We start from the raw sequence: 26,344 nt of genomic DNA, 5'->3' as shown, positions 1-26,344 counted from the left end.
CAAATAATAAACTGGCCTATTACATTCAAATCAATCTAAAGTTAAATTATTGGTTACAATTTGCTACAGTATATTATACATTTCTCAGTGCATTTAAACAGTTTTTTATATATATATATATATATAAAAATAAATAAATAAATAAAAAGGAAGAGAGACAGAAACTGGACTAAGTTCATAGAAAGTCTTTAAAACGCAGCACATTCATGACAAATATTTAACATTTTCAATTTGAAGCCACACAACACAATTTAAAAAAATAAACCACGTACAAAGGTGCATTTGAAGTGCTTTTATTTGATTGATGCTTTGTACTGTGGGGTTTCAGATCTTATTGAAGGCTGCCACATCCATGGACTGCACATAGTCCTCAAAGGCTGTGATCAGTTCCTCCAGCTGGTCTGTTCCAACTTTATCATCTTCCACAACACAGGCAACCTGCAGCTTCTTGATGCCATAGCCGACAGGCAACAGCTTAGCTGTACAGGAGAGGTCAGGTGACAATTAGTCTATTGAAATACAAAATATGGACCAAACTTTTGACTTACATACACTGTATTTTGACTTACATTGTCCCCAGACTAAACCGTCCAACTGAATGCTGCGCACACACTCCTCAAGCTTGGCCATGTCAGTTTCATCATCCCAGGGCTTGACATCCAACAGGATGGAAGACTTGGCGATAAGTGCAGGCTCTGCACAGACATTAAAAAGACAGAGTCAATGGTAAAGCAAACACAGGAATCCAACAATCACAATTAAATGACTAGTGGGTATCAGGCAAAAAAAAATTTTTTTTTTTTTTTTCATTCAGCCGAAAGATGGTAATATGAAGTTATCACTAAACTAGTCACAATGTCAAAAGTTTGGAACAATTAGGATTTAAGTTTGTTGAAAGAAGTCTACTGTGCTCAACATGGCTGATTTGGATAAAAACACTAACATATCACTACACTGTATTCTATTTTAAAAATGTAATATATTCATGGGATGGCAATGCTAATTTTTTTAGCAGCAGTTAGTTTAGTCTTCTGTGTCACATGATCCTTCAGAAATCATTCTAATATGCTGATTTGGTGTTAAAGAAACATTTCTTAATGTTGAAAACTGTTTTTGCTGCTTATTTGTGGAAACCACGATACACTACATTTAAAAGTTTTGGGTAAGATTTAGGAAAAATTAACAAATGTAATGGTTTCCACAAAAATATTAAGCAGCAAAAACTGTTTTCAACATTGATGAGAACTATTATTGATAACGGACCACCAAATCAGCACATCAGAATGATTTATGATTTCCTTGGTGAGCATAAAAGTCTTCAAAAAGTGTAAATCTCAATTATTTGACCAGTAGTGTGCATTTAAGAGACGGTTAATACATACTCTTTGCCTTCTTTGCATTGTATGCTGCAAGCCTCTCCTCCTTGATCTTTTTGGTTTCCTCATCCTGTAAAGAAAGAGATCCATGACCAGGTGTGCACAAACTTACAGCAACAGCATGGTCATATTTTACTAACTGGTTTTCAGGAAGAAAAGGTTGTCCATCACAACATCAGCCGAAAGATGGTGAGAAAAATCATCATTTCACCAGGCAATTCTGTCAAAACACGCCATCCCTTCTGCTACTAAACTCACCTCTTCCTCATCAGAACCAAACAGATCAATGTCATCGTCGTCTTCATCAGCCGCTGCAGGAGCTGCTGCAGTTGTGTCCTCCACACCAGCAGGGCCGTACTGACTGAGAGGCTTCTTCACACCTGGAAGACTAAAGGTAAGGAAAGGAGAGTGAATCCTTGTTACTGCACAAGAGCACCTGACAGTCTTGTGAATTCCCAGCCAAATCAGAATTTGAAAGATTGTGCATCAGTCACTCAGGCGAAAGATGGTGATAGGATAATCATCATATATTGGTGGAAGTACCTACAAAACATTAAATATTACAAACAAGCTTCTCATTACCTGCCCTTCTCCTTCTGGTAAGACTTGATGTGGTTGTACCACCGCAAAGCATGGCAGAGGTCAGCTGAGGGGGTGCCAGACAGAGCATCGAACACTGCAATATCAGCCTGAGAGGGCACATACCTGTTAAGAAAATGAGTATTGAGCCTTTAAATGTGTAGTGAGGCTGGTGTTTTCTCCATGAGCAATAAGAGGCATTTATGAATGGATTAAATTATATAATTGCATAATATTTACAAATGGATCCACAGTACAGCAATGAAAATGTGGCACTTGGCAAACACTTGGGGGAGGGGAACTACTACAAATACAGACCCTACCTACAATGTTTGATTGTACATACACTACCAGTCAAAAGTTTGGGATCAGTAAGACTTGGAATTCAAACTAAAGATAGCAAGATTTCATGTAGCAAACACAAATTTCTCATTCATTCTTAAGTAAAATGCATATGAATTTTTAAACTAACCAGGCATTGGATATTCATTCCCACAATGTAAGCGTTTACTTTCAAGTGTTTGCCTGGGAATTCCCTGTAAATCAGGCATAAATTCACAATAACTTTACAAAGCTGAAATTATCGATGTTGGCAACAGTTGTGCTGCCAAATATTTTTTTGGAAACTGCAATACTTTTGTCAGGATTCTTTGACGAATAAAAAAAGTTAAAAACAGCATTTATTCAAAATATAAATCTTTTCTAACAATATAAATCTTTGCTATCACTTATTAACAATTTAACACATCCTTGCTGAATAGAAGTTAATTTATTTCAAAACTGTAGTGTATATTGTTAGAAAAGATTTATATTTTTAATAAATGCTCTTCTTTTTAACTTTTTATTCATCAAAGAATCCTGAAAAAAAAAAGTATCACAGGTTCCAAAAAAATATTACTCAGCACAACAGTTTCCAGCACTGATAATAAATCAGCATATTAGAATGATTTCTGAAGGATCATGTGACACTGAAGACTGGAGTAATGATGCTGAAAATTCAGCTTTGTATCACAGGAATAAATTAGACTTTAATGTATATTAAAATAGAAAAATGTTATTTAACATCATAATATTTCACAATATTTCATTTTTTCCCTGTATTTTTGATCAAATAAATGCAGCATTGATGAGCATAAGAAACTCCTGTAAAAAACATTAAAAATCGTTCTGATCCCAAACTTTTGACCGGTAGTGTACATATTATTCATAGCTACGAAAATTAATAACCATGACCTTTGACATTTATAACTGCATCCAAAATTATTTTAGCATTACAGCATAAGAAAAAGAGGCCAATCACAAGTTGTTGCAAGCCAACAAAGACTTGATAAATAAAGTCTTGAAATAGCTTACCCCTCGACGTAACTTTTGTCTGCCAGAAACTCATTCAGAACCTTGAGTCCAGCGGGTGTTTTGAGATCACCAAATCCCATTGTTAGAAGTTACCGGTGAGACCTCGTGTACAAACGTGGAACCCTGAACTTGGAGGAAGAGCGAAGGAACGAGAAAAGAACGCGAGACTGTCTTAATACCGCTGACGCCATAACTCCGCCCACTCTTGACATTTTAGCAAAAACATACGAAAATTGAACATTTGCTCTAGGTATGGAAAAAACATAGCAATTTGCTCTAGGTATGGAAAGCTTAACTTTTATAGACAATAAAGACGGCACGATAATCATCTACCGTTTTTCACAGATACCGAAAACAGTGTTGACTGGTTGGCTTTTAACGTGAAATAAGAGACGGAAACGACCGCTTTTATGAGCGGAAATGACGACGAATAAATGTAAAAGGTCAAGGACAAAAGTTAGATTAATCATATAAAATGTATTTAATATATTAATGTATTTTAACATACGTGTATGAATTTCCTATATTATAGAACAATCTGACTTAATAAAATGTTTTTGTCTTTTTTTCAAAGATTAATGTGCATCGGCTTTTTCCGTCATTTCCGAAATCACCCGAGTACACATTCACAACTGAACCTACGGCTGTAACGCTGTTCTGGTCTAGAAGGCCAAATAGCGTCAAGGTAAGAATTTATGATCTTTTGTGTATATTAAAGTGTAAAGGGCATATTGTCTGGATATTTACTTTTTGTGTGACGGCTGGAATTATAAATGCATGCGAAGCACGGGTAATTTACAGTAACGTTCTCCCTGTCCTTGAGTAATCTGCAGTGCTAGCCTGCTAACCAGTGTGTGAATAGATGGAAATGTCAACAGCATTAGTTTTTCATTTTAAGTGTTTGAGCTACTTTTCCTTTACAGTGCAATACCCATATACATTTAAAATTGTTTTGTTTTATAAATATTGTGCCTTCATGCTTTTTTTAGGGCAGAAGCATGTTGTTTTATGGGTGTTATAAAATCTTAGGTTTTGTAATCCTTGCCAAAGATTTGTTGTGCTGACTGTCTGCACTATGCAGAAATGTGAATAAATAAAGAATTTATAATTAATACTGTCAATTGCATATCTTGGGTCTGATCAGTATGATTTTATTGTGTCTATTTCTTTACAGTGTCCTTGTGTTTCAGAGTAGAGCAGCATATTTATCCATTGTTAACCTAGATACTATTCATTAAATACTGGGGATCAACATGTTACGTGTGCTTCTAATCACCTGGCATTTTCTTCTACAGCGAACATGTTGCGTTTGCCAGCAGTAAGTCGGGCTTTGGCAGGTGCTGCCCATTCCAAGGGCTCCATTGCCACCACTAACAATGGTAATTTGCATTATTTTTTTCATCTTTGAAAATCAAGTGTAATGCCCTTCTTTAAGAATGCTAAGCAACTTTACTGACTTGTCCATCATTTTCTAACACTGGCTTGTTTTTACAACAGTGCGGACTTCAGCCCGGGCCTCAAGCAATATGGTTGAAGTGTTTGTAGATGGAAAACCTGTCATGGTGGAGCCAGGGACCACTGTTCTACAGGTGATAATGCAGTGACCATTTCCTTTTATTAATTCCATGTAAAGTTGTACATTCCATGTAGTATGTTGACATGCCTAATGTGTTTAGACTTGCGAGAAAGTAGGTGTGCAGATTCCTCGTTTCTGTTATCATGATCGTCTGTCAGTGGCCGGTAACTGCCGCATGTGTCTGGTGGAAATCGAGAAAGCACCAAAGGTAACCTATTGACATGCACTATAATTATAACATCATTGTTATCACATTATCGATCAAAATACATGACGAGTCTTTGTATAAGCACTTTTTTAAAATCTGTACTTCCATCAACAGCCTGTTGCAGCATGTGCAATGCCTGTCATGAAGGGGTGGAACATTTTGACCAACTCAGAGAAAACACGGAAAGCCAGGTTTGAGTAGTTTCTTGCTTTACAAATAATGTTCACGCATCACATTACATACAGTGCATTTATTAATTTGTATTTGTTGTTGTGTCTTTGATAGAGAGGGAGTCATGGAGTTCCTGCTTTCCAACCACCCTCTTGACTGTCCAATCTGTGATCAGGGAGGAGAGTGCGATCTTCAGGTAAAAAAAATATTGTTTACACTTACAGCAATTTAATGGAACTTGACTGTGAACTTGAGTATGCACTCAAGAATGTAAATAGAATTATGCCTAATTCAGTTTTTACCCATCTTGATGTTGTGCTGGATATATAGGACCAATCGATGATGTTTGGTGCTGACAGAAGCCGTTTTACAGAAGGGAAGAGAGCAGTTGAAGATAAGAACATCGGCCCGCTCATTAAAACAATCATGACCCGCTGTATACATTGCACACGTTGTGTTCGGTGAGTTGGAGGTTTATTATACTGAAAGCTACGTAAATGCATAAAACGTATGTAATGCAGAGCCCAACAACAAGATTTTTTTTTTCTGATGACCCAGTTGGATTAGTAGTTTATCTGCTTGCCCTGTGGACGCATTTACTGGCTCCAGAAAAGATTTCTATTTTAAATAAATGCTCTTCTTTTTAACTTTTTATTCATCAAAGAATCCTGAAAAAAAAAAGTATCACAGGTTCCAAAAAAATATTACTCAGCACAACAGTTTCCAGCACTGATAATAAATCAGCATATTAGAATGATTTCTGAAGGATCATGTGACACTGAAGACTGGAGTAATGATGCTGAAAATTCAGCTTTGTATCACAGGAATAAATTAGACTTTAATGTATATTAAAATAGAAAAATGTTATTTAACATCATAATATTTCACAATATTTCATTTTTTCCCTGTATTTTTGATCAAATAAATGCAGCATTGATGAGCATAAGAAACTCCTGTAAAAAACATTAAAAATCGTTCTGATCCCAAACTTTTGACCGGTAGTGTACATATTATTCATAGCTACGAAAATTAATAACCATGACCTTTGACATTTATAACTGCATCCAAAATTATTTTAGCATTACAGCATAAGAAAAAGAGGCCAATCACAAGTTGTTGCAAGCCAACAAAGACTTGATAAATAAAGTCTTGAAATAGCTTACCCCTCGACGTAACTTTTGTCTGCCAGAAACTCATTCAGAACCTTGAGTCCAGCGGGTGTTTTGAGATCACCAAATCCCATTGTTAGAAGTTACCGGTGAGACCTCGTGTACAAACGTGGAACCCTGAACTTGGAGGAAGAGCGAAGGAACGAGAAAAGAACGCGAGACTGTCTTAATACCGCTGACGCCATAACTCCGCCCACTCTTGACATTTTAGCAAAAACATACGAAAATTGAACATTTGCTCTAGGTATGGAAAAAACATAGCAATTTGCTCTAGGTATGGAAAGCTTAACTTTTATAGACAATAAAGACGGCACGATAATCATCTACCGTTTTTCACAGATACCGAAAACAGTGTTGACTGGTTGGCTTTTAACGTGAAATAAGAGACGGAAACGACCGCTTTTATGAGCGGAAATGACGACGAATAAATGTAAAAGGTCAAGGACAAAAGTTAGATTAATCATATAAAATGTATTTAATATATTAATGTATTTTAACATACGTGTATGAATTTCCTATATTATAGAACAATCTGACTTAATAAAATGTTTTTGTCTTTTTTTCAAAGATTAATGTGCATCGGCTTTTTCCGTCATTTCCGAAATCACCCGAGTACACATTCACAACTGAACCTACGGCTGTAACGCTGTTCTGGTCTAGAAGGCCAAATAGCGTCAAGGTAAGAATTTATGATCTTTTGTGTATATTAAAGTGTAAAGGGCATATTGTCTGGATATTTACTTTTTGTGTGACGGCTGGAATTATAAATGCATGCGAAGCACGGGTAATTTACAGTAACGTTCTCCCTGTCCTTGAGTAATCTGCAGTGCTAGCCTGCTAACCAGTGTGTGAATAGATGGAAATGTCAACAGCATTAGTTTTTCATTTTAAGTGTTTGAGCTACTTTTCCTTTACAGTGCAATACCCATATACATTTAAAATTGTTTTGTTTTATAAATATTGTGCCTTCATGCTTTTTTTAGGGCAGAAGCATGTTGTTTTATGGGTGTTATAAAATCTTAGGTTTTGTAATCCTTGCCAAAGATTTGTTGTGCTGACTGTCTGCACTATGCAGAAATGTGAATAAATAAAGAATTTATAATTAATACTGTCAATTGCATATCTTGGGTCTGATCAGTATGATTTTATTGTGTCTATTTCTTTACAGTGTCCTTGTGTTTCAGAGTAGAGCAGCATATTTATCCATTGTTAACCTAGATACTATTCATTAAATACTGGGGATCAACATGTTACGTGTGCTTCTAATCACCTGGCATTTTCTTCTACAGCGAACATGTTGCGTTTGCCAGCAGTAAGTCGGGCTTTGGCAGGTGCTGCCCATTCCAAGGGCTCCATTGCCACCACTAACAATGGTAATTTGCATTATTTTTTTCATCTTTGAAAATCAAGTGTAATGCCCTTCTTTAAGAATGCTAAGCAACTTTACTGACTTGTCCATCATTTTCTAACACTGGCTTGTTTTTACAACAGTGCGGACTTCAGCCCGGGCCTCAAGCAATATGGTTGAAGTGTTTGTAGATGGAAAACCTGTCATGGTGGAGCCAGGGACCACTGTTCTACAGGTGATAATGCAGTGACCATTTCCTTTTATTAATTCCATGTAAAGTTGTACATTCCATGTAGTATGTTGACATGCCTAATGTGTTTAGACTTGCGAGAAAGTAGGTGTGCAGATTCCTCGTTTCTGTTATCATGATCGTCTGTCAGTGGCCGGTAACTGCCGCATGTGTCTGGTGGAAATCGAGAAAGCACCAAAGGTAACCTATTGACATGCACTATAATTATAACATCATTGTTATCACATTATCGATCAAAATACATGACGAGTCTTTGTATAAGCACTTTTTTAAAATCTGTACTTCCATCAACAGCCTGTTGCAGCATGTGCAATGCCTGTCATGAAGGGGTGGAACATTTTGACCAACTCAGAGAAAACACGGAAAGCCAGGTTTGAGTAGTTTCTTGCTTTACAAATAATGTTCACGCATCACATTACATACAGTGCATTTATTAATTTGTATTTGTTGTTGTGTCTTTGATAGAGAGGGAGTCATGGAGTTCCTGCTTTCCAACCACCCTCTTGACTGTCCAATCTGTGATCAGGGAGGAGAGTGCGATCTTCAGGTAAAAAAAATATTGTTTACACTTACAGCAATTTAATGGAACTTGACTGTGAACTTGAGTATGCACTCAAGAATGTAAATAGAATTATGCCTAATTCAGTTTTTACCCATCTTGATGTTGTGCTGGATATATAGGACCAATCGATGATGTTTGGTGCTGACAGAAGCCGTTTTACAGAAGGGAAGAGAGCAGTTGAAGATAAGAACATCGGCCCGCTTATTAAAACAATCATGACCCGCTGTATACATTGCACACGTTGTGTTCGGTGAGTTGGAGGTTTATTATACTGAAAGCTACGTAAATGCATAAAACGTATGTAATGCAGAGCCCAACAACAAGATTTTTTTTTTCTGATGACCCAGTTGGATTAGTAGTTTATCTGCTTGCCCTGTGGACGCATTTACTGGCTCCACCACCAAAAATAACTTGTTTTTATGTGCCATGAAAACACTGAATTATTAATTGAATTTAAATTATTAGTAATTATTAATTTATATATATTTTATTTTAGGTTTTACATTTACAATAAAAGCAGAAGAATTTTCATCTAACGCTACTCCATGATAGCTACTGTATAAAGTTATGTATACAAGTTTTTTAGTGTTAAAGAAATTGCTCTAGCGATTCATCAAATATACTAATATTTTTTATAACTTCACAGTTTTGCCAGTGAGGTTGCTGGTGTGGAGGACCTGGGAACCACAGGACGCGGTAACTCCATGCAGATTGGTACCTACGTAGAGAAGATGTTCATGTCTGAATTGTCTGGTAACGTGATTGACTTGTGTCCTGTTGGAGCACTGACGTCCAAACCTTACGCCTTCACTGCACGACCCTGGGAGACCAGGTACAATCCTGAGAGATTATTTGTTCTCCTGTGTACACTTTGATCCTTATATTTATATATATATATATATATATTTCATTATGCTGCCTTTTAATAGTGGATTACTTGGTGAATGTGTGTCCTCTTTGCTTTTTGAACATGCTTTGCTGATGTGTCTACAGAAAGACTGAATCTATTGATGTGCTGGATGCTGTTGGCTCCAACATTGTGGTGAGCACCAGGGGTGGTGAGGTCATGAGAATTCTGCCCCGTCTGAATGAGGATGTCAATGAAGAATGGATATCCGACAAGACCAGGTAAGCACATAAGCTCTTAAAATATGAAAACATTCTCTCTCCATTTACACACACTCATGCGTAGTCCACTGTCCTGTTTCTGGCTCACCCTCTCTAAGGTTTTCATATGATGGACTGAAGAGGCAGCGCCTGATCCAGCCAATGGTGAAGGATGCCAGTGGACAGCTGGTAGCCACCACCTGGGAGGATGTTCTTACACGTGTGGCTGGAGCAGTGAGTGATTGCATATAAACCAGAATCAGCTTTAACCAGAATCAGCCAGCTTTGTCATTTGAAGACAACAGATTTCAGTGGTTGTGATTTGTGTTTTCAGCTCCAGGGAGTTCAGGGTTCTGAGGTAGGAGCTATTGCGGGTGGGATGGTAGATGCCGAAGCACTGGTGGCACTGAAGGACCTACTGAACAGACTGGACAGTGACACCCTCTGCACTGAGGAGATCTTCCCAATGGCAGGTGCCGGGTGAGTACTCATCTGATCAGACGTATCTTTCTTGAGACTGAAATGAGAGTGATGTCTGTCCTGATTTCAGTCATATCATATCTTTACATAGTGATGTTTGGAGTACCATAACTATTACTAACTACTAATAATTACTTGAAAACCAGTGTCATTGCTCATATCATGAGGTAAATAGCGTACCTTAAGGATTTAACTTGTGCAAGCAAGTATCAGCCTAGTGACCATATTTCAGCAACTACTTTGCAATGCAAGCACCACTCATTTCTTCAGATGTAAAAATGTTGTTCTTTATTCAAAATGCAACTTCTGATCATGTTATTATCAGTCTTGATGTTTGAGGTACTGATTAGCTTAAATGGATATTTCACCCAGAAATTAAAATTCTGCCATTATTTACTCACCCTCAAGTTGTTCTGTTTAAAAAAAAAAATCCAGTCTAATCCATCAAAATTTCAAGCTTCTAAAAGTTAATAAAACTTTTCATAAAAGTTCATAAAACATATCCATATAAATCAAGATGTTTAATCCAGGTCTTGGCATGGGTTTCTTGATGAACAGATTTAATTCAGGCTTTTATTCACATGTAAACATTGATCAACACATACATGGAGCACATTAAATACGGTCAAGTGCAGCTCATCTGTATTTGATTGAGAACAAACCTCATCGGTTCTTGGGGACACTCAAACATGCTTGTGTGACATGCAAGAACGAAACTTATTCCTCAAGCAAGAACTGGATTATTTTCATGATGTCTCTGAAAGACTTAAATGAAAAATGTTTTAACTATTAGCTGGGGTGAGTAATTGATGACAATTTTTGTTTGAACTAACCTTTCAATCTTACTATTAGGGATTTAAACCATTTTTGGCCTTGTCTCCTTAGAACCGACCTGCGCTCCAATTACCTCTTGAACAGCCGTATCACTGGCATTGAGGAGTGTGACCTTATGCTTTTGGTTGGAACAAACCCACGTTATGAGGCTCCTCTCTTCAATGCACGTGTCCGTAAGAGGTATAACCATTGTACAACCATTTGCCACAGTTGAAAAAAGTTGACCGGGTGTCATTTTACTCCACCTCACGGTTTACTTTATTTATCTTCATCTTTCAGTTGGCTGCATAATGAGCTCCAGGTGGCCATGGTGGGTCATAAGGTGGACCTGAGCTACTCTTACAACCATTTGGGTGAAACCACACAAGTTCTGCAGGAGATCGCCGCTGGAACACACCCGTTCTGCAAGGTAGCATTTAATATCAGTGTTAGAGTTTATTTGGAGCGTTAAGTCATACGTTGTCTGTAAGCATGATGTCAGAATTTGATAAAATTTTGTTTTTGTATTTCAGGTCCTGGCTCAGGGCAAAAAGCCTGTTGTAGTGGTGGGTAGCTCTGCTCTCCAGAGGGAGGATGGGGCAGCCATCTTTAAGGCTGTGTCCACAATTGCTCAAAATTCTCGGACCAGCAGTGGTGTTGAGGAGGGATGGAAGGTGCTCAATGTGCTACACAGGTCAGCTACTGCCATAAGTGTGTTCATTTTTGTTTAATTGTTCTCTGTGATTTAAAGAATTGTGAATTTTGATTTTTTTGATTAGTTCAAGTACTTACCTTGTCATATACATGCGTGTGACCTCAGGGTGGCCAGTCAAGTGGCAGCCCTGGACTTGGGTTACAAACCTGGTGTTGATGCCATCCGGAAGAACCCTCCCAAAGTACTGTTTCTCCTGGGAGCCGATGCTGATTGCATCACCAGAGCAGATCTTCCCAAAGATAGCTTTATCATCTACCAGGGTCAGTAAACACACTTCCATATTTTGTATACTATAGACTTTGTTTCTATACCGCAATCTAAAGGCCCCAATAAACTAACGAACTGGTGTGACATCATTTTGAAAAAAAATCAGGCCAAAACTTTACCTCTAAGCAAAGAACGACAAACAACTTTGTGAGTATATTGGGGCCTTTATGGTAAGCGGCTTGCATCCAAATATATTCTTTTGGGTTTAATGCCACTACATGCTTATCAGGTCACCATGGAGATGTAGGTGCAGTCATGGCTGATGTCATCTTGCCTGGTGCTGCATACACCGAAAAGAATAGCACATACGTCAACACAGAGGGCCGTGCCCAGCAGACCAGAGTGGCAGTCACTGCTCCTGGTATGGCACGTGAGGACTGGAAGATTTTGCGTGCTATTTCTGAGGTACGCTCTTAAAACCTGGTCTTTAACAATGTATAATATTGTTCATAAACCTTTCCTGAGCTCTGTATTTAGAATAAAATTCAGGTTGGTCAGTAGAGAATCTCATGTTTTTGTTTGCCCAGCTGGCGGGAGTCACCCTGCCATATGACACAGTGGATGAGGTGAGAAGGCGGCTGGAAGAGGTCTCTCCTAACCTGGTGAGATATGATGATGTAGAGGAATCCAATTACTTCAAACAGGCCCATGAGCTTTCAAAGGTTAGTGTTCTTTTTCAATTTCTGTTGGTTTTTGTTTTAAGTCTGCACTACTAAAACAGTTCAGTAATGTCCTCCTGTTCTCCTTAGGCTGTGAATCAGTCATTGCTTGCAGCTCCTCTTGTCCCTCCTCAGCTCACAGTGAAGGATTTCTACATGACAGGTGGAGTAACAAATATATTTGGTTTGTTTTATAAGTTCTTGTGTGAATAGAATGCTGTAACCAACTGTATGTCTACGAACCTGTAGTTTACCATTGCCTTCAATTGTCTTCCTCTACAGACCCCATCAGCAGAGCCTCTCAGACAATGGCCAAGTGTGTGAAGGCTGCGACAGAGGGAGCAGCAGCAGTTGATGAGCCCTCAATTTGTTAAAACTCTTTCAGGCATACCAATCTATCCATAATAATATGAACAAAATTAGTCATCGTCAAGTACATGTATGTACAAACACATACCTGGATTTCAGCATACTTTGCTGTTTGTCTCTCGTCTCTTGCATAGTCAGACTTCACCAGAGCAGTAAAAAAAGTGTGAAATTAATCTTGCTCATATTTAATAGGCTTTGAAGTGTGTTGTAAAGTTTTCCTTCCCATGATTTGGCTGAATGAGGTCTGCTTTGTTTTGGAAAGCTCTTATTATGATAAATAAAAATTTATTATATCAATATACTATTGTCACCGTTCACATTGCTGGTATAAATTATTCAAAGCAAGGGCATGGTAGAAAAACCGTGAACCACGGTTTTGGTTCATTTAGAATCTAGGATGGAAATGTAAGGAGAAAAAGCTTTCTAAAAAAGGATCTTGATTGTTTTTGTTCTTTTTAATAATGATGTTGGATTAAGTGCAACATGAAGCCTGTTTTGCTCTAAAAATATATATTTAATTTGACAAAACTATATTTGTTAAGTTAATTTAAAATTTGATTCATTATATTATATTGAAATACATTAAATAGCAGAGTAATTGATTATCACAAGTTCCATTTTATTGATAAAACTTTTCACATGCCCTAAAGTCTGTAACACCTTTGTATACATTTTTACAACTATGTCTGCATCATTCTGACATCACTGAAGAAGATTGATAGGGGGCAACCTTAGTCACTTCAAAATCTCTTTACCCCCACTTAACACCTGCTTCAGTTTATATCACAAGCCCTGTCGCCTTGATAACATTAATTGACAGCAGGGAAGGGAAAATATGATTGACAAAAATGTTATCTTCGCGCGTCAGATTGCACTGAATTTGAAGTCGGTGATGTCATTCCAGGCATGGATGAGACGCGTGAGAGGAGGCTGTCGGAAAAGACTTTGGGGGAGATCCCTCAAACTTAAACTCAATGACTGCGGCTTAAATAGAACTTCACGCTGGTCTGAACACTTCTGACAGCCGGGCACTCAAACGTTCAATCTATATTCTGTGTTTGCGAGATCTGTCATCTTTCTAAAAGCCTACAATGAACATACAAAGTTGAATTCCAAAATGGTTGCAGAGGTTGTTGTTGCACTGTTGGCTGTTGTCATGTCCCCCCAGTGCCTGTAGTTGTGCTGTAAGAAGCCTCGCATCCGATGACTATACCAACACCTCCTTCTCCTTGTGTACGGCTAGTTTTATTTCAATAATCGACAAAGATGTGCCAGTAGGATTCGTATACAATTATATCCACGCGTTAAAAAACTAAATCTGCTAGCGTAAAGCGTAATGGTAGAGGCGGAAAATCCCCGTTGAAAGTAATAGCCGTCGACCGTATGAAAGGATAAGCGTAGCTTGTTTAGCACAGGCCGCAGCGATCGGGGACTGAGCGGCTGCCGGGAAGCAACGGACTCAAGCAAAGGCGGAAGCCCGCTTATCACGCACTGCAAGGCGGGTGCCTCGTTACTCGACTCGGGGGATTCAGGAGGTTTCACAGGCCAACGGTAACTACGAATTGCGCAGAAATAAAGGAATACTTGCCGTCAAAATGTGTATCTGATATCTGTTTTTCTTGCAATATTATTACAACTTAAAACCGTGAAACTAATCTAAATTTACCTGATAAATAATACCCCGAAACTTACAAATATCTCCGGTCGTCGACAACGCGTATTTTCGTTTGACAGGTATTTTGCTTATTATCGTCTCTCTCGTGCTTAAACAAATATTCCGACGAGTTACAAAGTTTCAAAATGCGTTCGAAATATTTGAACGACGCAACAAAGAAATAGATTCTGCCGCGCTGATTTTGGCCGTATCTTCCGTAAAAATAATTAAATTGTTACTTCAGGCGCTACACCCAACTTGCTCAATCCTTGCCTCAAAAGTAACTGATAGTGCTGCCCAAGTACATGATAGAGTAGTAGGCGGGTTGTCCACCGTCCCCTTGCGTTTTCAAAGTTGCTTTGCATGTCAAACGTATTGTACTCTGCCCAAACACTTTTATGAGCCAACGTTTTATGATTTAGTGCTTCACCTACTAAAAGCTCTGCTTACACCAGCTGTTTTTTTTTCATGTGTTATTGATTGCTTAAAACAGGGGCTACTTTTCCTGCTTCCTGTCACTTTAATATTTAATGGTTTGAGCTGTTTATGCTGAACAGCCTACATGCTGCATGCTTTGATGAGTGCTTTGAAATGCAGTTCAGATTTGTTCGATGTTAGAGGTGACTGCAACATATATTGAACGCTACTTAAATTCAATGTGACTTGACCTGCAGATAAGCAAGCTTGTCATTATTATATCCATGCTTTTATTATATAGATGCATAACCTGTGTAGTTTCGTATACATTGGTTCGCATACACCATGAAGGAGCACAATAATAGTGGAATAGCTGAGAGCTTTGATTTCTGTTCTCTTCCAATGTCAAATATCAGTATGTCTCTGCTGGCTATACAGTTTAGGGCAGCTGCAGGGTCAACAGTAGCTGTCTGCAATTGAGATTAATAAAATGAATATTACAGGAAATGCTGGAATACACTACAAGACTTTAAATCTGAACAGATTTTAAAATACTAGATATCATACACTTGCCGACTTTGTAAATGGTTACAGAGAAAAACTTAGTTCTGTATACTAAACCACTGAGGATCACCCTATACCACAGAACAAAACAAACTCACCCAGAAAAATGTGCCTCGTTGCTTCGAGATGCATGACTAATCAAAACAGTATGTGTTGTAAAATCATCTTAAAATATCAAACATGTTTGATATCCTCCAACTGGATAAAATTATAGTCTGAAACAGAGTCCATTCTGTCATAGACTAGGCGATTTGCTGGGAAATCTGTCCATGCCGACTGCCCAATATCTGCAGACTGGCTCTGATAAGAGTCAGCTTGTCCAGACTGCAAATCGGGGCAAAAATTTGGGCAGAAGTTGTGTTGTGTATTCTAACCCATTTTATACCTGTAAAGAAAAGTGAGTTCATTTTTAAATATAATTTTTTTTAATTCATACATAACATTTACATACATTTTAAATCGAATTAGAATTGTAAATGTAAGGCACATTTTCAGTTTTGAGTAAAACACATGAATATGTCTTATTGAACAGTTGTTGTTCCTGCACTCCAAAAGAAGCAGAATTTACTTCACATTTCTGTCTCATTCACATACCGTTTTTTTTCATCAGCTGATGTTCCGGAGAGTTCCAGCCCTGGGATGTATGAAGGCAAACACATCCACTACTCGGAGGTGGACCACAAGCCTCTGTGTTCTTATAGCCCAAAGCTTTGCAAGCAACGGCGGCTCAATGGTTATGCTTTCTGCATCCGTCATGTGCTTGAGGACCAGACCGCTCCTTTCAGGCAGTGCGAATATGTAGCCAAGTACAATAGCCAGCGCTGCACCAATCCCATACCCAAGGCTCATGACCGAAAGTAGGTTTTTTGATTAACAAATGTTTAAAGAAAAGAATGTGCATGTTTAAAGAATACTGAAAAAAGAACCTGTTTGTCTTTTAGGTATTGTAATAGTCACCTTCAGGTTATGGGTGTCCTCCCCAAGAAGGAGCGAAAGAAGAAACAAGATACAATAGAGTCTTTGGCCCTCAACATTACCGTTCCATCCCTGGCTCTGAAGACCCACAACGGGCTTGAGCTTTTACCTCCATCCCCACCACCCTCCCTGGCTTGTCTCCTCCCCTCAGATCCCTTCGCCTTTTGCAGGGGGGAAAAAATGTTAAAATCAAGTGGCACATTCCTGAAGAAGCCCCAAGAAAGCCAAGCTCTGAACCATAAGCAGAAACAGCAAGATCACAGTGCGGATCCAGCCTTCCCAAACCATCTCCGAACCTCTTCTCTGTCTTCAACTCTTCCACGTCCTTGCCTCCCTCTTCCCCAGACTGGAAGAACCACACAAACACCCAAAGTTCCCTCCTCCCCTCGCGCAGAAATCTCACAATCCCCTGCAGTTTGTTCAGGTTCGTTATTCAAAACCTCATCAACTCTTCAGGACAGCCGTCAGGGCTCAATAGAAACGGCTCCAGCTGATAACAAAATTAAACTGGACTTTAATCATGCATTTGACAAAAAGGTTGTCCCTGCAGCTTCAGGGACAGCACCAAGCCGTAATGACATACATAGACGTTTAATAAAAATGCACTCAGTTGCCATGCAACAACAAGCTCCATGTTTGCAGAAGTTCCATAGATTGATGGACCAACACAGGGGGAGGTACCAAGACCTGAACCCTCATTTAGGTAGGTAATTGTGACCTGAGATTTTGACATTTAAAGGTTATTTGAGTTTTAGTTTGATTTCATGACAGACACAACTTGTGTTATAGGGCTTGACTGGTCAGAAGACCGTGAAGAGGAAGATGGAGACGTGGGGAAACTAATGTCATATCAGTGCCAGAGACTACAAGAGAAGCACTTTGAGGAAAGGTACAGTCATCCATTAGTCCGACAATCATCCATCCACCAAACAAAAAGATTGCTAAACCGCAACTTGCTTTACTACATGGCTTCTTTCTCATATAACAGAATAATCTAATCTCAAATCAGTATTTATGTCCTCCATTCTCACAAATGGGACAAACTTTCTATGGACCTTCAATGAAGGCTTAAATTGCTTCACTAATCTTTCAAGGTAATGTTTGGAAGATCAGATCTAGAGCGGTGGTTCTCAATCTTTTTGACCCCCTCCCATTGTCCGCAACAATATTCGAAAACCTGCCATCCCTAGGTCAGTAAATAAAATGGCAGGTTTCCAGAAGTTTGAAGAGCTGAATGTTCTTCAGGGTTCTCACTAATTAACCATTGAAATTGTATTACTTTTTCAGTTGCTCATGATTTACTGGATAATGAATGAAGCTTACGCTATGTAAATTTTGGCCCTCTAGCAAAAAAATACATAAATAAAACTGCTTGCTTCTTGCAGAAGAACATTGTTTTGGTTGTGCTTTGGCTCTGTTCCTCTGCGCAGATGAATGTGGTTTGAGGCACCAGTGTACACATGGACACAGCAGGACATCTTATCAAAATGGATAAACAAATAAATGGCACTTTTTTTTGTTGTTACTTATTTACAACCATTAATTCCGAGGACCTTTTCAGTGTTGAATGCTTCAGAGTCACCTTTTCTTGTTTGTTGTGCGAATCCATCCCGACAGCTCTAAAATATAAATCATTATAGATTTATCAAAGTGTATTTGGGAAAAGACATGGTTTAGAAGATGGATTTTTTTGGCACTCTCTCATTAATAATGTTTTGTTATTTTTAATAAAGTTAATGTATAGTTAAATAGTGTAGCTGTATGGATGATGATTTTTATGAATATTTTTCATTCACAATTTTTACAATATGTTAGAGCTTGGCATACTGTAACTACAAAAAACGCTGAGATAATTCATTATAAATTGCAGATGGAGTTTTAAGGTTTTATGAACTTTTTGGTTAATTTTTGGTTGTTTTAGCTCATTTTAATGCTTGTTTTGTCTTATTTTACATCATTTTAAGTCATCAGGTTGTGGTGTGTTTGTTTCTTCAATTCAGGAAAAAACCTTTCTTGATCTTTGACATACATAATCTAAATACAAGTTATGACAACCAACAAACTTGTTTTTTGAACTTGAGAAGTTCTGTTTTCATATTTCTGGCAATGCATGAATGCTTACACTCTGTGACCCAACAGTGGATTGCAACCCACAGTTTGAAAACTGCTGATGTAGAGAATTCTCTTTCCCAACTCACAGTGCCAGCAGTTCCCGCGCTGAGCGTTTGGCAGGCTTCTGCTCATACCTGAGACAAAAACACACGCACCTTTGCAGAGAGCAGAGGGGCTTCAGGAGGGAGAGGAGATCCCAGCATGCCCTTCGTAAAGCCCTGCTGCAGGTAGCAAGAGAGGAACCTCACCACACTGCACAGCTTTTTCAGGAACAATATAAAAAGACCTCCACAGCCTCCAGGTAAAACTGCACACATGTGCATTAAGGGTTTAAATAAACAATACATCGATATGATCGATAAAATGACTAACAATTAGTGCTGCCAAACAATTAATCGCGATTAATCACATCGAAAAAGTCTTAGATCTTTGAGTTCAGCTCATGAAAAATGGGGGCAAAAACAAAAGTGTTGCGTTTATAATTTTGTTCAGTATATATACTAGATTTGCATTTTGGAGAACACAAAAAGACTTTCTTGATTTGTCATTGTTTATCTCATTGCACAAGCTACTGATGAGCTCTCATCAGACAAGTGATCATCTCATGTGCAACTTGATTTTTTTTCAGTATTTATTATTTATATTTTTCTAAATTATTAAAAACCTGTAACGTATTTTTAGTTGTAGATTTCCCAATTGAGATACAGGATTTGCAGTTTTCAAAGAGTTCAATTAATTATTCATATTTTGGTTTCATTTGTGAGTTGTTAAAAATGTAACAGGCTGTGTAAAATATCACGTAATATCTTAATATAGATATGTTAGTTGCAGGCCTCTGAATCTTGTGAAATCGTTATTGTATCGTGAAAATATTTTATCGGTAAATACTGTAAAATGCGCTAAGAGAATCAGTGTCAGATCATTTTGTGATGAAACACTTATATCACTGCAAAAGCCAATAATGAGCTTTTATCAGACAACTGACGATCTCATGTGTGACATATTTTTCCTTTCCTATTTTTCTTTAAATTAAATTATATGTTGATGTAATATTTTGATTGCATTTTGAGCTATTAAAATATAACTGGTTATGTATAATAGGCACATGATATCTTAATATTGAAACAGGCCCTTGAAGCTTATCAAAAGTTTTGAAATATCAGCAAATTTTGTATCGCCGACTAAGAGAAACAATGTCAGATCATGTCATAATGAAACGACTGATTTACACTCCTAATGTGCATGACAAAGCAGTCAGTACTTTTCAATTCAATTCAGTTCAAGTTTATTTGTATAGTGCTTTTCACGATGCAAATAGTTGCAAAGCAGCTTTACAGAAAATTAAAGTTTCTACATTATATTTAGTAATAGCTTATCAGTGGTGGCTATATCAAGTTGATGTCCATATGACAGAAATGTACGGTAAAAATCAAGCAGTTAGTTAATGTCATGTAATGCAAAATTTGGTAGTTTTGTATGTTGTCTGAGTGTTGGCATCATCTGAGGTCCTCATCACATCAAATGATGTGTTCAACCCAAGCAAAAGAATGAAAATGTGCATTTGATCAGATGATAACTGAAGTACAAGGTTATGAGATACATTATGTGAATGCTTGGCTAAAGAGATGTGTCTTTAATCTAGATTTAAACAGAGAGAGAGTGTGTCTGAACCCCGAACGTTATCAGGAAGGCTATTCCAGAGTTTGGGAGCCAAATGTGAAAAGGCTCTAAGTACTTGATTCAAATGATTCAGTATTCTACTTTGTAAGATTTATGTTGCAGTAGTTGTTTTCTTACTTGTTTTGATTCCACAGCACTGCAGTACCATTGGCTGGAGATGACTCAGGGTTGTGTTCGGCTGTCGTGAAAGGTGAAGACTGCAGAAATTCAGCCTTACCGTTCACCAGGCACTGCTTTCAGCGTATCCTCTCAAAGTTCCTATTCTTTGAATTAGTCAGAACTAAACTCAAATGTACCCGTAAAAATAAAAGCAAACTGCTTTTGGTTGTTCATCTGCATTTCTGAACAATTTGTCCTGTGACTTGTCAACAAACCATCTGCTTTGGTGATTGACCAAAGTTTAACGATAGTCTGCGTTCCCTGTGTTGTGTCCTTAATGGCACTCTGTAGATATCCTTCAGAACCGTTCTCAGCAGCTGTTCTCAAGCTGCACCGCTCGCTTTGCTGATGGAGCTCAGTGTTCCATCCCTGTCTTTGACATCACGCACCAGACGCCACTTTGTGATGAGCATGCCGAGAAAATGGTGAGAAACAGACGACTATTTCATTGCGTAACAAACTTTTGCTAGTAACTAATCTAACCATGTGTGCGCTAATGGTACTTTACAGGACAATTTCCTTCGAGGTGATATCAGCCGGAGAACGTACCACCACCACCAGCAGATTCAGCGGCACAGACCACTGAAGAAAGCCAAGCCTCCAGCACTCACTAAGAAGCATAAGAAGAAAGGAAAGAGAGGAGCACCAAGGCGACCTCAGAAACCCATTCCTCCCGCGCAGCCTCAGGGTAACCTGGGAATGCCTTCCATCTTGTGCCTGCCCACTCAGCCCTCTGGCATAAGGTGAGAGCCAAGTGTGTTTGAATGTGTGTGTCTGTAAGTGTGCACTCATCATCTTTGTGTTTTGCAGGAGCCCTTTAACTCCTGATTTAAGTGCAGATGAATTTCCAGATGACATCACCAATGACATCAGCGACATTCCACATGACCTGGAGTTGAATCAGGAGGATTTCTCAGATGTTCTTCCTCGACTCCCTGATGACCTGCAGGACTTTGATCTTTTTGAAGGTAAGATTGTTTTTGAAAGAAGTCTCTTATGATTACCAAGGCTTCATTTATTTGATCAACAATACAGTAAAAACAGTAATATTGTGGAATATTACTACAATTTGAAGTATATGTTTTCTATTTGACATTTTTTGGAAATGTAATTTTTTCATGTGATGTCAAAACTGAATTTTCAGGAGCCATTACTGCAGTCTGTCACACGATCGTTCAGAAATCATTCATTCTAATATGCTGATTTGATGCTCAAGAAATTTCTTATTATCAGTGTTGAAAACAGCTTAATTTTGTGGAAAAGTTTTTTTTCAGGATTTTTTGATCAATTGAAAGTTTAACAGAACAGCATTTATTTGAATTTGAAATAGAAATGTTTTGTAGCATTATAAATGTCTTTATTGACACTTTTGATCAATTTAATATGTCCTTTCTGAATAAAAGGCTTCTATATATATATATAATTGTTTAACTACATGATTCAAATAAAGACTTGTTATTTGTCATTATTTTATGGTTTGACTGCAGACAGAATAAATATGATCTCTCTTTCTGTGGGGCTGTAGAAAACACTGGCATAAAGTAAAAGTTTGATGAACATTTCTATTTTTACCTAGCCTTATATAATATCTGTTTTCTATGTCTTTTTCTGGTAATTTCTATCTACTTTCTTTCCTTGCTTCGTTTGTCTGTTTACAGTCACTTGGTATTCTATAATTCATGTTTATTTGTCATAACAGGCAAGAATAGTGAGCTGTTGCCCACCTCCGAGGAAGCCGAAGAATTGGTTCGCGTTCTGCAGGCCATGAGCTCATACCCAGAATCCCTTGCATGTCTAAGCGGAATGGCTGAGCTTGGGCCCGTAGAAGCTGTAGATTGTCGAAGCATGCCAGGGGGAGTCGTGGATCTACTGAGTGGACGGCTATCTGCTGAGACTCTCTCCAGCCTGGAGCTGGACCCCAGTCTGCTCCCCACCTCTGAAGATGCTTTCCCCCCATCACCTCCATCACCACAACCCCCTCTCACTCCTCCATCCTCTGTGGGGCATCTTCCAGACAGCACATACTCACAGAGACGGCCTCATCTCCTAGCGAAGATGGATAACTCCAAAGCAGATCTGAGTGAACTGCCACTTGGAAAGGACGAGGACATCTCTCATGGCTCCTGGGGCGTTCTCGCCCTCCCCCTCAATGATTCCTCACAATTTCACAGCCTTATTGCCTCGGATGGCCTGCTGATGTCTACAGCCCTCTCAACGCCAATGACCCCCGTGCCCTCGGCCCCCTGTCAGCCCAGTTCGGCCCTCTCCGCTTTGCCTCAGACTGTGCCCGTCACTCGCTCCACACCCGCATCCTCGCCCTCGTCACCAACATCCCAAACCAAGCACCTTCTACCCCCACTGTTTAACCACTGTGGGATTCCAGCAGACTTGCAGCCGCACCATAGTACACCGGCGCCACCTATGGACCAGGCCTGAACTGCAGGCAGAACCAATTTGCTACAGTCACAGTGTTCAGGGAACATGTTGCAGATGATTTCCCATAAACCCCCCCACCCCCAAATGTCAGGGTCATTCTGTTCGTCTTCGCAGTCCTCTGCATCTTTTTCCCTCACCAAGAAAGAACATCAAGCAATAAATTTCCTTGTCGGCTTAAAATAGTTGCTTTTTTCGAAAAGCAAACATAGATGGATTTTAGCCATTAATATCACTTGTATCCTTAACTGCATATTTAATATATTTATAGAGTAGCAGTCTGCACAACTAGCTTTATTGAGTGAAAACGTGTGATAACTGGTGAAAATGTGGTTCTTGTTTAGAGGTAATGGGCAAGTTTGTCAGTGGCAAACACAAGGGGAAAGGTGTCATGGGTGTATCACAATTTTGTCCCGTGTGATGATTAAAAAGCATATTGTTTTGGCAGATGGTGTTTATGTGCTTTTAGTAGCCGTTAAACTATGGGGTCTTGCTCTAAGTGTAAGTGCCTGCCATAAAAGCTGTGTAACACCTTTATAATCAGTGTGTTGCAAATCAACAAAATACACATTGCATTGTCACTGGGTGAAAACCTGTAAATGCACAAAATTTCACTCTTGAAAACATAAAAAGTGGCATTTACTCCCTGTTTTCGACAAGTAATTACCTTCTCACGTTACAGTAAAGTTACTTGAGGGTGTTAAACTTCGATTCTGAGTGTTCGGTGTGCTCCTGTGTAAGGCCTGAAGCGGAAGTGATAGCAGTTGTGGGAAATAAATGGTGTAAAGCTATAGTCAGTTATCTTGTTATGGCTTTTAAAGAGAGTAGTTTGATGCCTTTACCCCCATGTCATGCCAAGTCTACATGTGCATTTTCCCATTTATCTTCTTTGCAGATGCTTTCTTACCAAAGTGGCTTACAAGAAAGCCTCTTTTTATGTCCACATCAGAAAATATCTATATATCAGTATATCTAACTGGCCAATATAATGAAATCGTGTTTGGGCAGTTAAACTTTTAAAGAGAACAGTGACGTATAACCTTAATTCGATATCTTTATAAAACGGATAATGATATAAAATTGTGGTTTGGTAGACTTGCCGTTGTACCAGATAATGCTGCTTTTACCAACAACAGGCATACTGACAGATATCCTTGCACACCGAGGGTCGTCTCATATACTTTTTATACTTATTCACTGAATGTATCATGTCAACAAAAAAGTTTATTATAACCTATTAAAATGTTATGGTCCTCTTCTTTGTTCAAGGTATTTTTATGCATTGACATGTTTACTTTTGTTACTTAAGTGCTTGGATGTGGGCGTGCGTGTAGACAATGTGTAAGAGAAATTCTATTTGTTTTATTTGAAATGTGTGAATTAAAACTGCTATGACCACGACTTTGTGTGGACTCATTATTTTCAATGTGCTGTCAACAGCAATTTGCAAGTTTTGTGTTGCAAAGAAGACACTGATAGCACTACAACACTGCAATATCTGTATTAAGTCATTCTGTGGGCAAACTAAAAAGTACCAGGGACAGAGATGAGTCATAACATATAGGACCTTTGGCTGGCTTTCTAAACAGATTGTAAATTGCAAACTAGGAGCTGTTAAATTGTTGACGTCTACCTTGTCGACGAGAATATTACTTGAAAAAACGGCAGAGGGCGCCAAAGGAATTATAATGTGATCCAGTCTTCTGCAGTGAGAATATTAGTGATAGATTCATCCCAGTGACTCGAATCTTTTGAATCTGTTAACCAAAAAGATTTGTCTGTTCTGTGCAGATTATTATTAAAGCAATAAAGCTTATTGCTTTTATAAAACTGTTATTCCATATACGTAGTAAGGTTTCACAAAATAAAACAGCGCAAAAAAAGTGTAATGATATTAATAAAAACATTATTCTTCCACCAAACAATGTAGTTCCTCAGAATCAGTTGTGGTTGCAACAAAGTGGTTGCCGAGCAACACAAACGTAAACAAAGGTGTATACAGTCTATGGTTTGTAGAGTACAACAGCTTCGAACGTGGCTCAGCCAATCAGAATCAAGGACCGGAACTATCCGTTTTATAAATCATAATATCAAATAAACACAAGAGTCTTTTTGTCTGTTTAATGATTTCTAGAATTTAATGATTTATAGAAATTATTACTTTTATTTAGCAAGGGTGCTTTAAATTGATCAAAAGAGATGACAAAGACATTTATAATGTTACAAAAGACTTCTATTTCAGATAAATGCTGTTCTTCTGAACTTTCTATTCATCAAAGAAACCTGAAAAAAAATCTTCCGTTTTCAACATAATAATAATAATAACAATAAATGTTTTTTGAGCAGCAAATCAGCATATTAGAATTATTTCTGAATGATCGTGTGATTGGAGTGATGCTGAAAATTTAGCTTTGTAATCACAGTAATAAATTACATTTTAAAATATATTCAAACAGAAATCAGTTATTTTAAATAATAAAAATATTTCACAATATTACTGTTTTGCTGTATTTTTGATCAAATAAATGCAGGCTTGGTGAGCAGAAGAGACTTCTTTAAAAACATTAAAAATCTTACTGATCAAAACCTTTTGACTGGTAGTGTATTAAAACACAATTTCTAAAGTGCCTAAATGTCAAAATTAGTACAATATATTTGTTGAAAAATTCTAATAATCATAACATATATAGAGAGCTCCCTTTAATATAATCACTACAGCCGTCAATCAGTGGCAGCATGATTGGCTACATTGCTCAGCGTGTACTGGACCGAGACAAAATAGTCTTGGTTATTGGACTCGCAACCCGCCGTGCTTGTCACCATCCGGCCCGCACCCGCACCACACCCTACACATAAATATTATTCCACCCATTACATCAAATATTAGCGTTTCACCTGCATGCAGGCCTCTGGCTTCCCCCTTGTGGACAACATGATGGACAACTCTGGCCCCAGAGAGTGATTGTAAATTAAGTTTACATGAAATATGTTTGAAATTTTATTCTGCATCTTCTGAGATTTCATTGTAATCCTTCTCCTAATGTCACTGAAGTAACCATTAACCGTTCACCTGATTGCGTTGCCATCTGCATGTGATGTTAAGAGCATTGTTGAGAGAGAACAAGAATGTATTGGAAACACACTACCGCCTACCTGACTCTGCCTGAGAGGTAAGGAAAAATACACTTACCTGAGATGATTTTTTTTTTAATATCTCTGAAATATATTAGCCTATAGTATTCTTGAAAACAATCTTTTAATGTATTATTAAATAAAATTAGTTAATTATCAAAGAAAGAAAAAATTAATAGCCATAATATGTACTATTAATGCTGTGAAACTGTGATA

At 38.2% G+C, this 26,344-nt stretch overlaps 3 protein-coding genes across 6 annotated transcripts; 2 read left to right on the top strand and 1 right to left on the bottom strand.

Moving 5' to 3' along the window:
* Positions 1-277: 277 nt before the first annotated feature.
* Positions 278-6,593, bottom strand: eef1b2 (eukaryotic translation elongation factor 1 beta 2). 2 transcript variants are annotated; one of them, XM_016563388.1, is made up of 6 exons: positions 6,427-6,593; positions 1,959-2,081; positions 1,635-1,764; positions 1,383-1,446; positions 570-695; positions 278-479 (listed from the first exon to the last, which is right to left on the bottom strand). In XM_016563388.1, the coding sequence occupies exons 1-6, from the start codon at positions 6,504-6,506 to the stop codon at positions 325-327; spliced, it is 678 nt and encodes a 225-aa protein (XP_016418874.1). In that variant the 5' UTR covers positions 6,507-6,593; the 3' UTR covers positions 278-324. The 2 variants fall into 2 exon arrangements, with proteins under 2 accessions (XP_016418874.1, XP_016418873.1); XM_016563387.1 differs by lacking the exon at positions 6,427-6,593 and adding an exon at positions 3,309-3,475.
* On the top strand, positions 3,897-13,428 carry ndufs1 (NADH:ubiquinone oxidoreductase core subunit S1). 2 transcript variants are annotated; one of them, XM_016563385.1, is made up of 19 exons: positions 3,897-3,993; positions 4,604-4,687; positions 4,806-4,897; positions 4,985-5,092; positions 5,207-5,283; positions 5,378-5,459; positions 5,594-5,724; positions 9,239-9,424; positions 9,586-9,720; positions 9,819-9,933; positions 10,034-10,179; positions 11,065-11,193; positions 11,293-11,422; positions 11,526-11,686; positions 11,813-11,967; positions 12,204-12,379; positions 12,502-12,636; positions 12,724-12,796; positions 12,916-13,428. In XM_016563385.1, exons 2-19 carry the CDS (start codon positions 4,609-4,611, stop codon positions 13,005-13,007), a joined length of 2,202 nt encoding a protein of 733 aa, XP_016418871.1. In that variant the 5' UTR covers positions 3,897-3,993; positions 4,604-4,608; the 3' UTR covers positions 13,008-13,428. The 2 variants fall into 2 exon arrangements, with proteins under 2 accessions (XP_016418871.1, XP_016418872.1); XM_016563386.1 differs by lacking the exons at positions 3,897-3,993; positions 4,604-4,687; positions 4,806-4,897; ... (2 more) ...; positions 5,378-5,459; positions 5,594-5,724 and adding exons at positions 7,106-7,111; positions 7,722-7,805; positions 7,924-8,015; ... (2 more) ...; positions 8,496-8,577; positions 8,712-8,842 and having other exon boundaries at positions 12,916-13,427.
* A 115-nt stretch (positions 13,429-13,543) lies between these two features.
* Positions 13,544-24,391, top strand: ino80db (INO80 complex subunit Db). 2 transcript variants are annotated; one of them, XM_016563384.1, is made up of 10 exons: positions 13,544-14,235; positions 16,248-16,494; positions 16,579-17,315; positions 17,402-17,501; positions 18,813-19,025; positions 20,539-20,645; positions 20,855-20,988; positions 21,074-21,306; positions 21,374-21,531; positions 22,263-24,391. In XM_016563384.1, exons 2-10 carry the CDS (start codon positions 16,277-16,279, stop codon positions 22,997-22,999), a joined length of 2,637 nt encoding a protein of 878 aa, XP_016418870.1. In that variant the 5' UTR covers positions 13,544-14,235; positions 16,248-16,276; the 3' UTR covers positions 23,000-24,391. The 2 variants fall into 2 exon arrangements, with proteins under 2 accessions (XP_016418870.1, XP_016418869.1); XM_016563383.1 differs by having other exon boundaries at positions 13,544-14,553.
* Positions 24,392-26,344: the final 1,953 nt, after the last annotated feature.

This window comes from Sinocyclocheilus rhinocerous, unplaced genomic scaffold, assembly GCF_001515625.1.
Source record: "Sinocyclocheilus rhinocerous isolate Xijiao unplaced genomic scaffold, SAMN03320098_v1.1 scaffold349, whole genome shotgun sequence".
NCBI lineage: Eukaryota > Metazoa > Chordata > Actinopteri > Cypriniformes > Cyprinidae > Sinocyclocheilus > Sinocyclocheilus rhinocerous.
The sequence above is the reverse complement of the archived record's forward strand: the minus strand, read 5'-3'. Positions and strand labels throughout refer to the sequence as shown.

What these genes read in the sequence shown, in the direction of transcription:
- ndufs1 (XM_016563385.1), top strand. Translation starts at nt 4,609, where the DNA reads ATGTTGCGTTTGCCAGCAGTAAGTCGGGCTTTGGCAGGTGCTGCCCAT. An exon ending in CATTGCCACCACTAACAATG is followed by an intron (nt 4,688 to 4,805) that starts GTAATTTGCATT and finishes TTTTTACAACAG; the next exon opens with TGCGGACTTCAGCCCGGGCC. An exon ending in GAACACACCCGTTCTGCAAG is followed by an intron (nt 11,423 to 11,525) that starts GTAGCATTTAAT and finishes TTTGTATTTCAG; the next exon opens with GTCCTGGCTCAGGGCAAAAA.
- eef1b2 (XM_016563388.1), bottom strand. Translation starts at nt 6,506, where the DNA reads ATGGGATTTGGTGATCTCAAAACACCCGCTGGACTCAAGGTTCTGAAT. An exon ending in TTGGTTCTGATGAGGAAGAG is followed by an intron (nt 1,447 to 1,634) that starts GTGAGTTTAGTA and finishes CTTTCTTTACAG; the next exon opens with GATGAGGAAACCAAAAAGAT. An exon ending in CGGTTTAGTCTGGGGACAAT is followed by an intron (nt 480 to 569) that starts GTAAGTCAAAAT and finishes TCTCCTGTACAG; the next exon opens with CTAAGCTGTTGCCTGTCGGC.
- ino80db (XM_016563384.1), top strand. Translation starts at nt 16,277, where the DNA reads ATGTATGAAGGCAAACACATCCACTACTCGGAGGTGGACCACAAGCCT. An exon ending in AGACCTGAACCCTCATTTAG is followed by an intron (nt 17,316 to 17,401) that starts GTAGGTAATTGT and finishes CTTGTGTTATAG; the next exon opens with GGCTTGACTGGTCAGAAGAC. An exon ending in AAGACCTCCACAGCCTCCAG is followed by an intron (nt 19,026 to 20,538) that starts GTAAAACTGCAC and finishes TTGATTCCACAG; the next exon opens with CACTGCAGTACCATTGGCTG.